The sequence below is a fragment of the Lichtheimia ornata genome, assembly GCF_029851405.1.
Source record: "Lichtheimia ornata isolate CBS 291.66 chromosome Unknown scaffold00002, whole genome shotgun sequence".
Classification (NCBI taxonomy): domain Eukaryota; kingdom Fungi; phylum Mucoromycota; class Mucoromycetes; order Mucorales; family Lichtheimiaceae; genus Lichtheimia; species Lichtheimia ornata.
The window spans coordinates 484,432-498,192 of record NW_026695322.1 but is presented as its reverse complement, the minus strand read 5'-3'; the positions used below and the strand labels follow the sequence as shown (position 1 = coordinate 498,192).

At 43.1% G+C, this 13,761-nt stretch overlaps 5 protein-coding genes across 5 annotated transcripts; 3 read left to right on the top strand and 2 right to left on the bottom strand.

The window, feature by feature from the left end:
* Positions 1-354: 354 nt before the first annotated feature.
* O0I10_000671 (uncharacterized protein) lies at positions 355-1,578 on the bottom strand (the record flags this gene model as incomplete). The annotated part of the gene is made up of 1 exon (XM_058480780.1): positions 355-1,578. The coding sequence occupies one exon, from the start codon at positions 1,576-1,578 to the stop codon at positions 355-357; it is 1,224 nt and encodes a 407-aa protein (XP_058348344.1).
* A 2,802-nt stretch (positions 1,579-4,380) lies between these two features.
* Positions 4,381-5,942, top strand: O0I10_000670 (uncharacterized protein; the record flags this gene model as incomplete). Its single annotated transcript, XM_058480779.1, has 6 exons — positions 4,381-4,441; positions 4,503-4,792; positions 4,848-4,982; positions 5,052-5,459; positions 5,520-5,741; positions 5,799-5,942. 6 exons carry the CDS (start codon positions 4,381-4,383, stop codon positions 5,940-5,942), a joined length of 1,260 nt encoding a protein of 419 aa, XP_058348343.1.
* A 76-nt stretch (positions 5,943-6,018) lies between these two features.
* On the top strand, positions 6,019-7,672 carry O0I10_000669 (uncharacterized protein; the record flags this gene model as incomplete). Its single annotated transcript, XM_058480778.1, has 8 exons — positions 6,019-6,045; positions 6,101-6,226; positions 6,291-6,578; positions 6,640-6,878; positions 6,934-7,018; positions 7,080-7,251; positions 7,315-7,457; positions 7,508-7,672. The coding sequence occupies 8 exons, from the start codon at positions 6,019-6,021 to the stop codon at positions 7,670-7,672; spliced, it is 1,245 nt and encodes a 414-aa protein (XP_058348342.1).
* Positions 7,673-7,684: 12 nt separating this feature from the next.
* O0I10_000668 (uncharacterized protein) lies at positions 7,685-10,212 on the bottom strand (the record flags this gene model as incomplete). The annotated part of the gene is made up of 9 exons (XM_058480777.1): positions 7,685-8,262; positions 8,323-8,678; positions 8,736-8,862; positions 8,923-9,138; positions 9,195-9,254; positions 9,310-9,465; positions 9,527-9,533; positions 9,597-9,654; positions 9,743-10,212. The coding sequence occupies 9 exons, from the start codon at positions 10,210-10,212 to the stop codon at positions 7,685-7,687; spliced, it is 2,028 nt and encodes a 675-aa protein (XP_058348341.1).
* A 293-nt stretch (positions 10,213-10,505) lies between these two features.
* O0I10_000667 (uncharacterized protein) lies at positions 10,506-13,237 on the top strand (the record flags this gene model as incomplete). The annotated part of the gene is made up of 9 exons (XM_058480776.1): positions 10,506-10,993; positions 11,055-11,168; positions 11,241-11,376; positions 11,447-11,781; positions 11,845-11,944; positions 12,002-12,180; positions 12,235-12,499; positions 12,552-12,851; positions 12,917-13,237. The coding sequence occupies 9 exons, from the start codon at positions 10,506-10,508 to the stop codon at positions 13,235-13,237; spliced, it is 2,238 nt and encodes a 745-aa protein (XP_058348340.1).
* Positions 13,238-13,761: the final 524 nt, after the last annotated feature.

Below are 13,761 nucleotides of genomic sequence, written 5' to 3'. Positions count from 1 at the left end.
GGGGTCGACCTCTTCGACGACGACGACCAAAAAATATTTTTTGGGCTAGTTGCGACATTGAACGTGAAACTTTCACACAAGGTGCTGTTGGCCAAGCCGAGCCCATTGCTCTAATAAAAACCCCGAGTTTCATTGTAAAGTTTGAAGATACAGGCACCTTTATGTTTGTAAGCGTGATGCTATATGAAGTGTGGTCTTTGTTCATTGTCAAGTATTTATATGGAGGTTGTTAGCCTCGTTTTATTGGGAGTGCATCGGTGAGTGGCACCCCAAAATCGAAACAATATTGGTCAAATTGATAATCATAAGGAGATATACATGAGAGGGAACGAGATGACAAAGGGTGGGAGCGAGCTAATTGGAATCATTAAGTCTCATGGAAGAGACACTCCCCGACGAATTGGAAGGAGTGGCAGAAGACGGAAAAAGTTTACCCCGACTTTTAAGCTTAAAATAAAGGGTGGTAAAACTTGATAGATGCAAAGATCGAATGATTTCCTTGGCTTCATCAGACATGGGAAAAGTCGTCAACATACGATCGATGGACTCGGGCGGTGTTGGTGCCTTAGATGATTTGGCTGATGGTTTTTCAGGGGAAGATTCTGTAATATGAGTACTGATAATCATGTCGTTGTGGGCTTCAAGGGGTGAGTAATCAGTGCTAAGCATCGATACATCGGAATGGCTGGCAGCAGTGGAAACAGAAGACGATGGGGACATTGGTGGGTCATTGATGGGCTTGACAACAATAGGGCGGCGATTGGGACATTTAGCGGCACGGTGGCCATTTTGGCCGCAAGACCAACAGGGGCGATATCTGCTTGGGTGGGTAGGACATGAGGACATAGAATGACCGGATTTGTGGCAATGAAGGCAATGAAGCGGCATTTCAGCCCATGTTGCATAAAACCAGTCTTCGGAGTTAGGCCATGAAATCGTGTGTGTGAGCGATGATGATTGTTTTGAACCTGAAACGTTTAATGTTGCATATCCGTGTCCCATGAACAACTTAGAGTCATGATCACGGAGAATACCATAATCAAGAACATCACCAAAGGGTAAGAGAGCCTTATAAATTCCATCGGTAAGCTTATCTCGAGAGGTAAAAGGAAGGTTGCTGAGTCGAAGATGAATGAGACGGGAATCAGCTGGTAAAGGTACACTAGGCAAGATACGCACACCATCCTTGAAAACAAGGCCTGACGTACAAGCTTTCTGGTAAACGTTGGAGTCATCGATGAATAATTCAACAATACGGCGAGCATGATCCGAGTGAAGGCGAACACCACAATTGTTGGGAAAGCTTTCGTTTATATGGCACAAAAGCTGGGAGCGATTTTCGGAACGAGACGTGAAATCAAAGAACAAGCTGGTACAGGAAGCAGGAGAGCCACCGGCTTTCCACACATTCGAGTGCAAAGAATTGTCATGAGCTGTTGCTTTCAACGAATCCCGCGTTGGGGAATGAGTACGTGCTGAGGAATGAGTGCTGGTAACCTTGGCATACGAAAGCCGTTGTGGACGATATTGTGTGCCTGTTTCCTTATCAGGCGATTTGGTTAAATTCTGGGAAGACATGTTTGAGTTTGTTCGTTCATTGTCAAGTAGGTGGACCCTGGCAGAGCAAAAGATGCAGAGGGACCTCTTTGTGTAACTCAGCTACCTTGCATGACTGGAAGGATTGATGGATTATACTTTTGTCTATCCACGATAGTCCATATATTGCCCGCTAGCAGCCATTTTTTCACAATCAGCGTTGTTGCAAAATCCACTTCATGTGAATGATTCTCCTACTCCAGCTGAGCGTTTCCATCATCCAAGCTTCCTGATCCGAGCCGATTTGACTGAGCTACGCTGGAACAGCGAACATGAAATTAATGAATCGCAGACCCTGCGAATGTCTCCGTCATTCAAACTTTTGGACGCTCCCATTCCAAATTTTCAAATGAAGCGTGAAGTTTTTATTAGAAAAAGTTGATTAGGATGCTCGAGAGCACCCTTCTGACCAATTTTCAAGTTGGAAGTGAGCAACTTCGGAGCGGTGGGCCGTCCGCTCTTTTGTTGCCCATCATCCACCGTTTGGGCCCTCCCGCATTCAAGACACCCTTAATGAAGTGTATGGTTTTTAAATGAATGAAGTTGATCAGCATGTTGCAGCGAACCTTCTGACAAAGTTTCAGGTTCGAAATGGGGAATCCCAAGATGCTACATAGTATTTCGATGAATCATGAATCCGGGGCTGACCTCCATTTCCGACTTACATAGTAAACCCACATTGCACCCTCCCATTCAATATTTTCTAATGAACATGAGGTCTTTTTTTAAGACCATGTTGATCAGCATGACCAAGAGCATCTTGTGTGAAAGTTTCAGGTTCGAGAGGGGCGATCTCAATATCAAGGATTGATGTACAGTGTTCATGCATTTAAACAAGAGGTGCCCGACCTATTTAATTTCCACTTCTTCCACTCTCAGCACTTCCCTCTTCCTCCCAATCTCAACTGTTGCCCCATTCAAGTATACAACTACCACCTGCGAACGATTGTCCTGGTTCAACCCATCATGTCCATCCTACGAATGTCTTGATCCGATTGTCTTTGGCTGAATGGCAAGTGCATGGCGTGTGCACCCTACTACACCACTCGCGTTATTGATACTACATCCTTCTCTTGTGCACTCCTCTACCAACACCAAGCGTAACAGCATTCATTCCAGTGGCTGCAATTAGCAAAGTCTTTCTTCATTGACTCGTATGGTGTTCAAAGCCTTGTCACTCTACTACAGCACACGCTCTTGCACACTCCTTTGCGCAACCAAACGTAACAGCATTCGTTCCAGCAGCTTCACTTCATTGTCTCCAACAGCATTCTTTACTTGCAGTAGCTTGTCTTACAGCCTTTTCACGTGAACAGCAAGTAGTCATTGTATAGAAGCAGCCTTGTTTACGTGCAGAAACTTGCTTTGTTGGATACGAGCTCCAATGGATGATGCCATATCAGCCATCAACTACTACTGGCCAATACAAGCATTCTTCACCTGGTTGAGCTAATAGAAAATGACCAAGCAAGTGATTGACCAACATCCGGATGGAGAGGAAACATGTCAGCAAGCGATCTCAAGAGTTCTTTCTATCAGCGTTTTGGTCTTGCAGTGAAGAGAAATCTTGAAATGAAGAATGGATCATATCAATGGATACGGCCGAGGATGATGATGGATTGGATGGCATGTATGAGAGGCATTATATCTTTGATGGAAGGCGGTTTGCTGCCATGGATGGTATTGGAGCATTGGAGTCAAGGCACGCACAGCAAATGGCTTGCAATCATGGATGAAGATGTTTATGACGGCAGCAACCAAGGATACAATGATACAATGGTGCTCACTGATTCTATGTGATTCACGTGGTTAGTTTCTGGAATGGAAGGGAGGATCGAAATTTGAAGGTCGCGAAGAGAGATTGGATCATCACCACATCATTGTATATGCTGATAGGCGATAGGCAATGGTAATTCTCAGGATTGTACACATCTTTAAATAGACGCTTGTAACTTGAAAGGTAATAAACCCATAGTATTGCTACCCAACAATAGTGCTTGTTACAAATGCAGTCCATTGAAAGCCCAAATCATTTACGTTTATTAAGGAGTAGCAGCCTATGTTAAGCGCTTCACTTGATCAATTCCTAGCCTGCAATTGGTGATCCTCCAAGTCAACATGACAGTATCTTTGTATTATAGTTTCCTTCCGACTCTCAAGATGTAAAGGAACGATGTATGCTGCTGGTGATGATTATTGTGTTGCCATTTCATGTTCTCATCACTTGAGCTGGGATTCGACAGTGTGTTCTTCTTCGTCAACGGCGCCGACTTTGATCTTGGCATCGCAAGATTTCATGAAGGATGTCCTCTTTAATCTATGGTATTATGCAGCTGATGAATGTTATTTATAACCACTTGAGCAGGTTGTCAAGAATGTACTTGAAGCAGTCAATTCAGCAGCTAACGAGAAGGAAACGCTTACGTGGGTACAGAGCGAATTGGTGAAGCTAGATACATATCGATCGCAACATCTCGTGATGATACAAAGAATACATAATGAGCTGGCAGCTTAATAGGAATGCATTCGACTTGAATTATACTCTTCTCTTCTATGTATCATTGTGTGATGTAAAATAAAGGAACCTTATCCATTCAGCATACGAATATGTAGGCGTAATCCATTGGAATGTTTTTATTATCATTCATCACAAATAGTACTATGATCAATGGTTTCTTTTCCAGCAAGCTAAGATTATCCAGGTGCACTGTGAGTGTTTTCGGAAAGAGACGCGCAGCTCGCATAACAGCTTCTTCCCTCTTTTACTCACATAACCCCCCCCCCATGGCCAGAGTGAATGCGCCAAGTCACCTCGATTTCCAATCCTATATCAACAACTATGCTGGTGAGTAAAACGAAACGTGTATATGAAGGATGCAGGCACACAGGGCTGACGACTGCCTTAGGGCGTACGGCCATCGACCGTGCTATTTACATTAGCGAGCATTGCGACAGCTTAGAGGTGGAATCTTTGCAATGGGCGGCCAACGCCATCAAGAACAACACGCGAGATACGAACAAGTACTCGACTTGTATGACACAACTCAACGAAGCATGCAAGAAGCGTGGGTTGGGTGCTATCGAGGTGGATCAAGCATGGTTGGCTACAACGCAACGTGAAAACGAGGCGATACTCGAAAGTCTGGATGTTGAACTCAAAGGATACAAGAATAACATGATCAAAGAGAAGATTCGAGTAAGTCGCATAGGATGAAAGTATGGATAAGATGATTAAGAAATGGTGGTGATAGGATTGTATGACTCGACAAGGTGATTGCTACTATCAGGCTGGTGATTTTACCAATGCTATCAAATGTTACATCCGAACACGGGATCATTCCACCACCAGTGCACACACTCTCGACACATGTTTCAATGTAATCAAGGTATGCTGAAAGAAAAAGGAAAAGCAAAGAGAGAAGGGGGAAAACAAGGTACGCTGACTTTGACATTAGGCGAGTGTGAGCCAAGGCAACTTTACCCATGTCAGCAGCTACGCCAACCGTGCTGAGGCAGTATCAGCTATACAAAAGAAGGAATTGGTGCAATCCAAGTTGGAAGCTTGCCGTGCGCTTGTATCGCTTTATCACAAGGAGAAATACAGCTCAGTAGCCGATGCTCTCACCAAAGTGACCTTCGAATTGGGCAACAGTTTCAATGATATTATCTCGGCGAATGATATTGCAGTATACGGTGGATTATGTGCATTGGCGTCCTATGATCGACAAGAGCTTAAGGCCAAGGTGCTCTCCAACTCATCTTTCAAGAGCTATTTGGAATTGGAACCTCAAATTCGAGAGATGATTGATGCATTCTATCATGCCAAGTATTCGGTGTGTCTTGAGTTACTAGAAAGTTACAGGGTAAGTTGATCACTCAAATGGCTTGGCTATTCATGCTGATTGGATATTGTGTGCATGCAGAACGATTATTTGCTTGACATGTATCTTGCACCCCATGTGCCTGCTTTATTCAAATTGATCCGTGAAAAGGCGCTTGTACAGTATTGCATTCCTTATGGAAAAGTGGATTTGCAGCGTATGGCCACAGCATTCCAAACCAGTGTACCCGGCCTTCAAAAGGAACTAGCAAACTTGATTGGCGAAGGTGACAAGATTTCTGCACGTATCGATAGCCATCAAAAGGTAGTACATGAATGATGCTTTAGGGGTGAGGATATACCTAATGCATTGTATTTATAGATCCTTATCTCCAAGAAGCGTGACCAACGACAACAGGCCTTGAAACGGTCAATGAAGGCTGGATCAGATTATGAGAAAGCAACCAAAGCGCTGATGTTAAGGATGAAGCTTTTAAAAGCAGATATGATTGTCAAGTCCAATTAACCTCTGCCTGTACTATTTGCATGATACTCCAAATAAAGACAAATTTCATTCAACACTTCACTTCTTTTTCCCTTTAATGACAACAGAGACACCCGTTAACGCCGTAAGCTCATTTTGCTCCATTCGAAACCATTCACTGAAACATGCAACATTGGTAGGGTCATTCGTTTGCTACCACAGCTGAAGATTACGAAGACAGAGAGGAATGGGCCAAAGCTGCTGAAGCTCATGCAATGGCTGCTAGTCAGTTTCAACGAGCCATACAGTATGCTCAAGACGCCATGGTATGTTTTCTTTCTTATTGATACTTGATATGCAACAGTGTTCTTAACTGGGGGATCGTGGTAGGCTGCCAAGACCTTACGTCTATTAACGTCCAATCACCTGCGTAAAGCCAAAGACCTGGAAAGACGAATGACTAGACAACAACAGCAGCAGTTTGATCAAGGACATGACCCTGAAGATATGAATGAACCTGAGGGCAGCTTATCATCACATGGCACAATCAACAACAACGACAACAATGATGATCGATCATTTGACATGGATAGCTTACGACATGCATTATCATCAGACCAACGACATGGATCTGCCACGCCAGCAATAGGTGGATCATATGCAGTACTCTCTCAAAATGTAAGAATGAATACACCCCTCTCTCCATAAAAAGTGTGTTAATCGTTGCTATGTATACAAGGAGGAAGATGAAGAAGAGAATGATCCTTTCAACAAGTTCTTTGAGGTGGTCGAAAAGCTGATGGACAAGCTCTCTAACCCTGTGGCATTCGCTTCAGCACCTTTGAACGAGAACGACAATCCCATTCCTATCACCGTGCAATCACCAGATGATAGAGAAAGTGATCGGTTTGATGCATCCAAGATGGTAGAGTCCTATTTTTTCGTGACAGAAGCACTCGACCACCCCACATCCGCGAGGTAAAGTACATGACATCATATGCAGGCACAATGTAGTACCAACTTTACAAAAAAGATCACCACAGGAATATTCTGATGAAAATGAACAGCTAAAGAAACAAGTGGATCAATTGACAAGACGAATACATGAGTTGGAAAAGGTAGGCTTTGGGATCCACAAGAGGGCGTACTATGCTCATAGCACATCTTTGTAATATTTAGGCAGCCGTGGAAAGCAACATTCTCAAAAGCAGTATTCTTCAATTCAAAAGCGATGTCCATAAACAAGCCAAACGCATCATGCAAAGTCACGATTATGCAGCCATGAGAGCATCTTCATCAGCAGCAATGTTGACAGCCAGCGGAGGTGGTGGAAGGCCCATCAGTGAACAATGTGAGTATGACGACTGTATTGGTGATTGGGATCTATGGCTGACAATAACAACGTATCATAAAGTGGCACGCATTCGAGAATTGGAAGAAGAAAACCGACAATTGAGGGTTCAAAACGAGAAACAGCAAGCACTCGTCAACAAATACCGAGAACGATGGGAAAAGTTGAAAGAAAGTGCAAAGAAACGACGTGCTCAGCCAGATCAGGTATAGAACCTTGCATGTGAGGATAGCAAAAGATACTCATTTATATCTAGGATATGCTATCATTGGGTCGAAGCTATTCAAGTTGTTCATCTGAAAGCGCACGTCAACCTACTTTATTGAGATCGCTTGCGCAACAATCCACGCCATCATCATCTTCTTCAGCACATCCACCGCGCACCTCATCACCACTTGCAAAAGGTTCAACACCTCCATGATAATGTTTTTATTCAGAAACCCAATCTCTGGTATTTCTCTTGCCACATTGTAGATACTTTGCGCTTGTCTCCTATACCCGAATTATGATCACGTGTTTTTTCTTGACCATCCAATCCTTCTCCTGAAGCATCTTGTGCCAATAGCTCGTTAAACAAATAAAGCCAATTCATTGCATTCCACACTGTGAAGTATTCTTCGCTCAAGTTCTCCTTGGCCGCCTTGCTCATTCTTGTATGGAGTTCATCATCGGTCAATAATGCGTACATCTTGTTCGCTACTTCATTCACGTCGCCCACGGGAAGTATAAAAGCGTTAACATCCTTGTTCACTTGAAGAGGGATGCCACCAGCATCATAAGCGATAACAGGTATTGATTTATGGACGGCTTCAGTAACCTTGGCTTCAAATCCTTCACGATGAGATAATTGAAGAGCACCTCGAGCTTCTTGAAGCACCATATTCAAGAGTTGATCGGATGGTGGTAGACGTGCAACAATGATATCATGGGCGTACTCGGATAAAACGAGCTGATCATGCGTCTCCTCATAAATGTCGATTCCTTCTGGATCATCCACAGAGCCATGACCACCTATATACACAATACATCTAAGTACATGGATGCATAGAAATGCGCTTTTCTTAGACTTACATATTATCAGCTGTGGTATCTTGCCGTTAAATTGCTCAACTTCCAATCGCTTTCGTAGCTTTGCATATGCTTCCATGCAATCTGGTATCCCTTTTGATGGATCGAATCGGGCCACTTGTACAAAATAAGGTCTGTTCCAATCCACGATATGTGCACCTTGATCCAAACACACGCGATTAAATACACGTTGATAGTATTCTACACACCATGGCTCCAAATGCTTGTTTAACCCATCCAGTGGATCAGTGCATGCTGGCATCAATGCAACGTTTTGCCGAGGTACATGGTCAGGTACAAAGTTGTCGATCGGGTGGGAAATGAAAAGGTCCGCATCTTTGATAAAACCCCAAAGAAACCTTAACGTAAAGTGAGCCTTACTAGTTTTCCAATAAAACCCCCCTTTTTATACTTACTTCCATGATTGAGCTTCTCTGCCATTGGGATGCTCACGAATAAGATCAGCTCGTATCTCAATGTGTGAGCGAAATATGATTCGAGCATTGGGTGCATGCCGTTTAATATGGGGGATAATGCCTGTCACTAAGAACAATGATGCATATCAATTTCATTGTTCTCTTTGTTATTCATCTCCGCACTCACCTTGTGGGTCATCAACAATGATGATATCCGAATTCCTGATAGGACCATCCTCATCAAGCCAATAACGCTCAACGTTCTCGGTTGACCAATCCATATACGCCTGTTTCTCCTCGTCGGTTAAGCTGGCCACTGCCATTGGAGCGATACCTTGGAGCACATTGTGCAACTTGCGTTTGGTAATATCAAAAACTTCAGGCTTGGGCCGTGCAACATACCCTATCATATCCCCATAAGCATGCAATCCATCCATTCCTTTTTCTTTCATTACTTACAATGAAGATCGATATCATTCAAATGAAGGAATCGTAACAAGGCATGTCGCATAAGAGCCACTATTAGAACCCATGTGAGTGATTGATCATTAGCATTATCCATGTCAATACTAACCTCCTCCACCACGTGGTGTTGAAGAAAAGAAACTGATTCGAGGATTCCGCTGCTTGAATTTGTCCACCATATCATTCAATATCCTCCATGTCCTCTCACATACTGTTTTCCTGTAATCTGCTAGGTCGACCATATGAATCTTGTAGCCAAAGTCCACTGCCATAGATAGACCATCAATCAAGATTTGCATAGGGATGGAGGATGTGATGATACCCACCTTCCACCTATGAATGGGTGGGGTGAGCATACTAGTGTCATTGTGGATGCAAAGGATGTCTTCTTCTTACCTCGTGTCTGAAACCAAGATAGGTTCGAAGGTGGTTGCCAGGGATACCAGGTGTCAACCTGTGACAAAGAAGCAGAAAAAATATAATCATCAATCAACAGGGGATTATTGTTTAGTGCACAAGAAGAAAAAAAGGTAACATTATACCAAACAACCGATTTTCGCACTGCTGAGCTGGCACATTCATCGAGTGTTTTGCCACTTGTTTCGACTACAAAGGGCAATGCGTCCAATTCACGCCAAAAGTAGCTCATGGATGTATGTTCGGGTCGTTCATCATCTTGGAGTATGTCATCATCAAGGTGATACGAGCATGCGATCAGCTGCACTTTGTAATTTTGGGCTGTGCTATACTTCTGAACGACTGTACGTAGCATATCGATAGCTTCATGGATGCATTGATGGCGTGACGCATCGGGAGGATGACTACATAGGGTACCGGAAAAGAAATCGGTGGTGTAACATCCATCGTGTACTGATATACTATAACGAGAAATGGATTGTTTTGGTATAATGTGAATGCCGACGCCGAGGTAGATCGGTTGTGGTACATGATCACTGGCAAAACGTCGAGAGGGTTGTGCGAATGGACGATGGATGGGCACTTCAGGAGTCATTAGTAGTATAAAAAGTAAAAAGAGATAAGGGAAAATGATAACAATGACCACGGTAAATGTATATAAAACAGAGGCAAGGCATATCATCATTTGTCAAGTTTTAGATTTGCATGACATAACCCACATATCACGGTCCGCTTGCATGGGGACATTGAGTATTCCCCTTTTAAGGTAGGTGTTGCATATGTAAGGTCATCAAGTCACCCACGCGACTCTTGACTCCTTCTTTACTCCTTTGTGTTATCTCTCTTTTTCTCTTTGTTCTCTCTTTGTTCCTTAATAATAGCGGCATAATGGACAGCTCCCGCCTCTTAAATAGCCGTTACTCTACCGACGACGAGTACAACCTCGATCGAATTCATGATGCAAGTTCAAGTACTCGTCAAGCAGCCGCAGCCGCAGCACGACCTGATCGCATGAGGAGACCTCTTTTTCGTAACAACCAATATCAACAAGTGGCAACAGACCCACATGGTCAACAACATTCCGAATCAGAAGACGACGATGACGACTTGGAGGCACCAGCGTCTCTCATGCTAGAACAGACACCTGAGGACCGTAGTCCTTTATCAACAGAATCACACCATAAGGAACAGTTGCCACGACCAGCTATCTCTGGACAAACGACATCCTCCACTCGACAACATATGACAGCCTTTGATCGTACCATGTGGCGATGGACAAATGTATCCAATATGGATGACTTTTTCAAGCGTGTATACGATTACTATCAAGGAAGGGGAATGTATTGTATTCTACTTGCTCGTTTTCTTAATCTATTGTAAGTATACAAGCGATATCGGCGATATAGGTGGGATTGACATCTCTTTGACTATTACTAGGACTCTTGGATTCGTTATTGGTTTCTCGACGTTTTTGATTGGATGCGTGGATTATGCACAGATTCCTCATCATCATGCACTTGGTGAAGTGGTGATACCTCAATGTGTGTCACGGTAAGTGGAATTGTCTCCGAACGAACGCGTGTAGAGAGGATCACTCAATCTCCCTCTCTTTTTACTATGCAGGTTATCTGGCACAACGACAATGTTCCTTGTTACATTTATCATGTGGTGGATATGGCAAGCATTTCGATTCATTATGGATTACCCGGTGCTCAAAGATATGCACAACTTTTATCATCATCTTTTGGAAATCCCAGATGTAAGTTGAAAAGTGGAGGCTGGTTGGCGGATTACAAGTGAGTGACTTATGCTTTTGTTGTTGTGTATAGAAAGATATCCAAACAGTACCATGGCAAACGGTTTTGCAAAAAATCAGCGATATCCGTGAAACCAATCCAAACACAGCTCAATCATCACCTCTTCGCCTCAGTGAACACGACATCACCAGCCGTATCATGCGCCAAGAGAATTATTTGATTGCCCTTTTCAACAAAAAGACACTCAACATCACTATCCCATTACCCTATCTTCGCAACATGCACATGTTCACTCGAGATTTGGAATGGAATGTATCCTTTTGTGTCTTGAGTTATGCATTCAAGCCCAATGGCCAGCTCCGAAAACGGTTCCTGCAGGATAAAAATCGAGTCTTGTTGGTAGCTGGGTAAGTACGAATCCGGTGCTGTGGATATGCAAAGCAATGTCATTGACAAGGAAGATATAAAAGGTTACGACGGCGATTCATTTTTATGGGATTGCTCAACTTTGTCTTTGCGCCATTCATCTTTGTATACCTCATTGTATTCTTTTTCTTCCGTTATTTCGAGGCAAGTGTGGTATTGAACGAGTAGGACAAGGCCAATACGCTTACTTGTATACTATAGGAATATCACAAGAATCCAAGTGAGATCGGTGCTCGTTCTTTTTCGCCGTATGCCAAGTGGAAATTCCGTGAATACAATGAACTGCCACACTTGTACCGGCAACGTCTCAGCAACAGCGTCCCTATAGCCAACAAGTACCTGGATCAATTCCCAAAGGAAAAGACAGCATTATTGGCTAGGTAAATGATAGAAGGAGGATGACAAGGTGATGGCAACTAAGATACTTGGATTAGGTTTGTGGCCTTTATTTCAGGTTCCTTTGCAGGTGTACTTGCGATTGTGACGCTGTTTGATTCTGAAGCATTACTCAACTTTGAGATCTCGCCTAATGGAACGATCCTCTTTTATCTCGGTGTATTTGGCACAATCTTTGCCGTGAGTCGAGGCATGATCCCTGATGAGCATTTGGTATATGAGCCCGAGCCTTTATTACGCCAAGTACTTGATCACATTCATTATTTCCCTCATGAATGGGTCGGCAAACTGCACACGGATGAGGTAATGTGGTTTTCTCTATGCTTTATTGTTCACGTGCTGATTCGTCTTTTAGGTCCGAGCACAATTCTGTCAGCTTTTTGATTACAAGATTACGCTATTTGCACAAGAACTACTTAGCGTCTTATTCACACCTCTTGTTCTTTGGTTCTCCTTGCCGAAATGCGCTGAACAAATTGTCGATAGTTTTCGGGAGTACACAGTGCATGTGGATGGACTCGGTTATGTATGCAGCTTTTCACAATTCGACTTTACACGGCATGGTGATGCACGTTATGGTGCCCCTGTACAAGGAGAGGATGAACATATGATTAGCAATGATGGCAAGATGGAAAAGAGTTTCCTAACATTCAAGGTAAGATTGGATTGGGTATACATACGATTATGGATACCATCGTACTCATGTCATTTTCTTTGTAGGCCAATTATCCAACATGGGAACCTGAGAATGTGGAAGGATCCATGTACTTGAGCAAAATGACTGAATTTCAGCAAACACGGCGACAACGGCAAAGTCATCGATTGAATAATTTTGGTGTGCCAGAAGGCCATGAGCCCAGCAAACTTGGTGATTCCTTTGCACGTACGACGAACGACGTTGTAGACTATACAATAGACGAAGAAGAAGAGGATCGCCCAGGTGGAATCAGTGAAAAGCGTGCTGGCAAACAACGTATACGACCCGTGCTTGGATTGCTGAACGAAGTGTATGATCTCAACAACAAGACCACTCCCATGTAAATCTATTCTATATATATAGTATCCGCAATGTCATCCCACCATTACTACCTCCTTCACAATGCTTATGAAAGCAAAAATATACCTTATCATATTTTATACAATAACTATCATTGAATTTTATGCATTGCTTATTTGTGTCACGTGCATGAAGAGTCGACCTCATTGTAACCGTGTACATTGGATATCCTTTCTCAAAGAGCACACTCATGAACATGAATGCGGAGTTGATATGTATGACTTTTGACACCCATTATGCCTGTCTCGAAAGAAAGCAAGCCAACGATGTCTGTGTCTCTTTGTTTATTGGAATGATTGTTGGATTGAGATAATGAAAACATGAGCCTCCACACAACTTTACACCCAATGTCCTACTCAAGCATGGTATTGAAGGTGCATATCCTATATTTACTTCCATTGCTTTACAAAGAACCAACTACAACAGCTATCACTTTCTAGAAGACATATCCTACTTACGTCAAAAGAAGAATCATGCAATAAGCTGCGTGCCGTTGACATCTATAGTC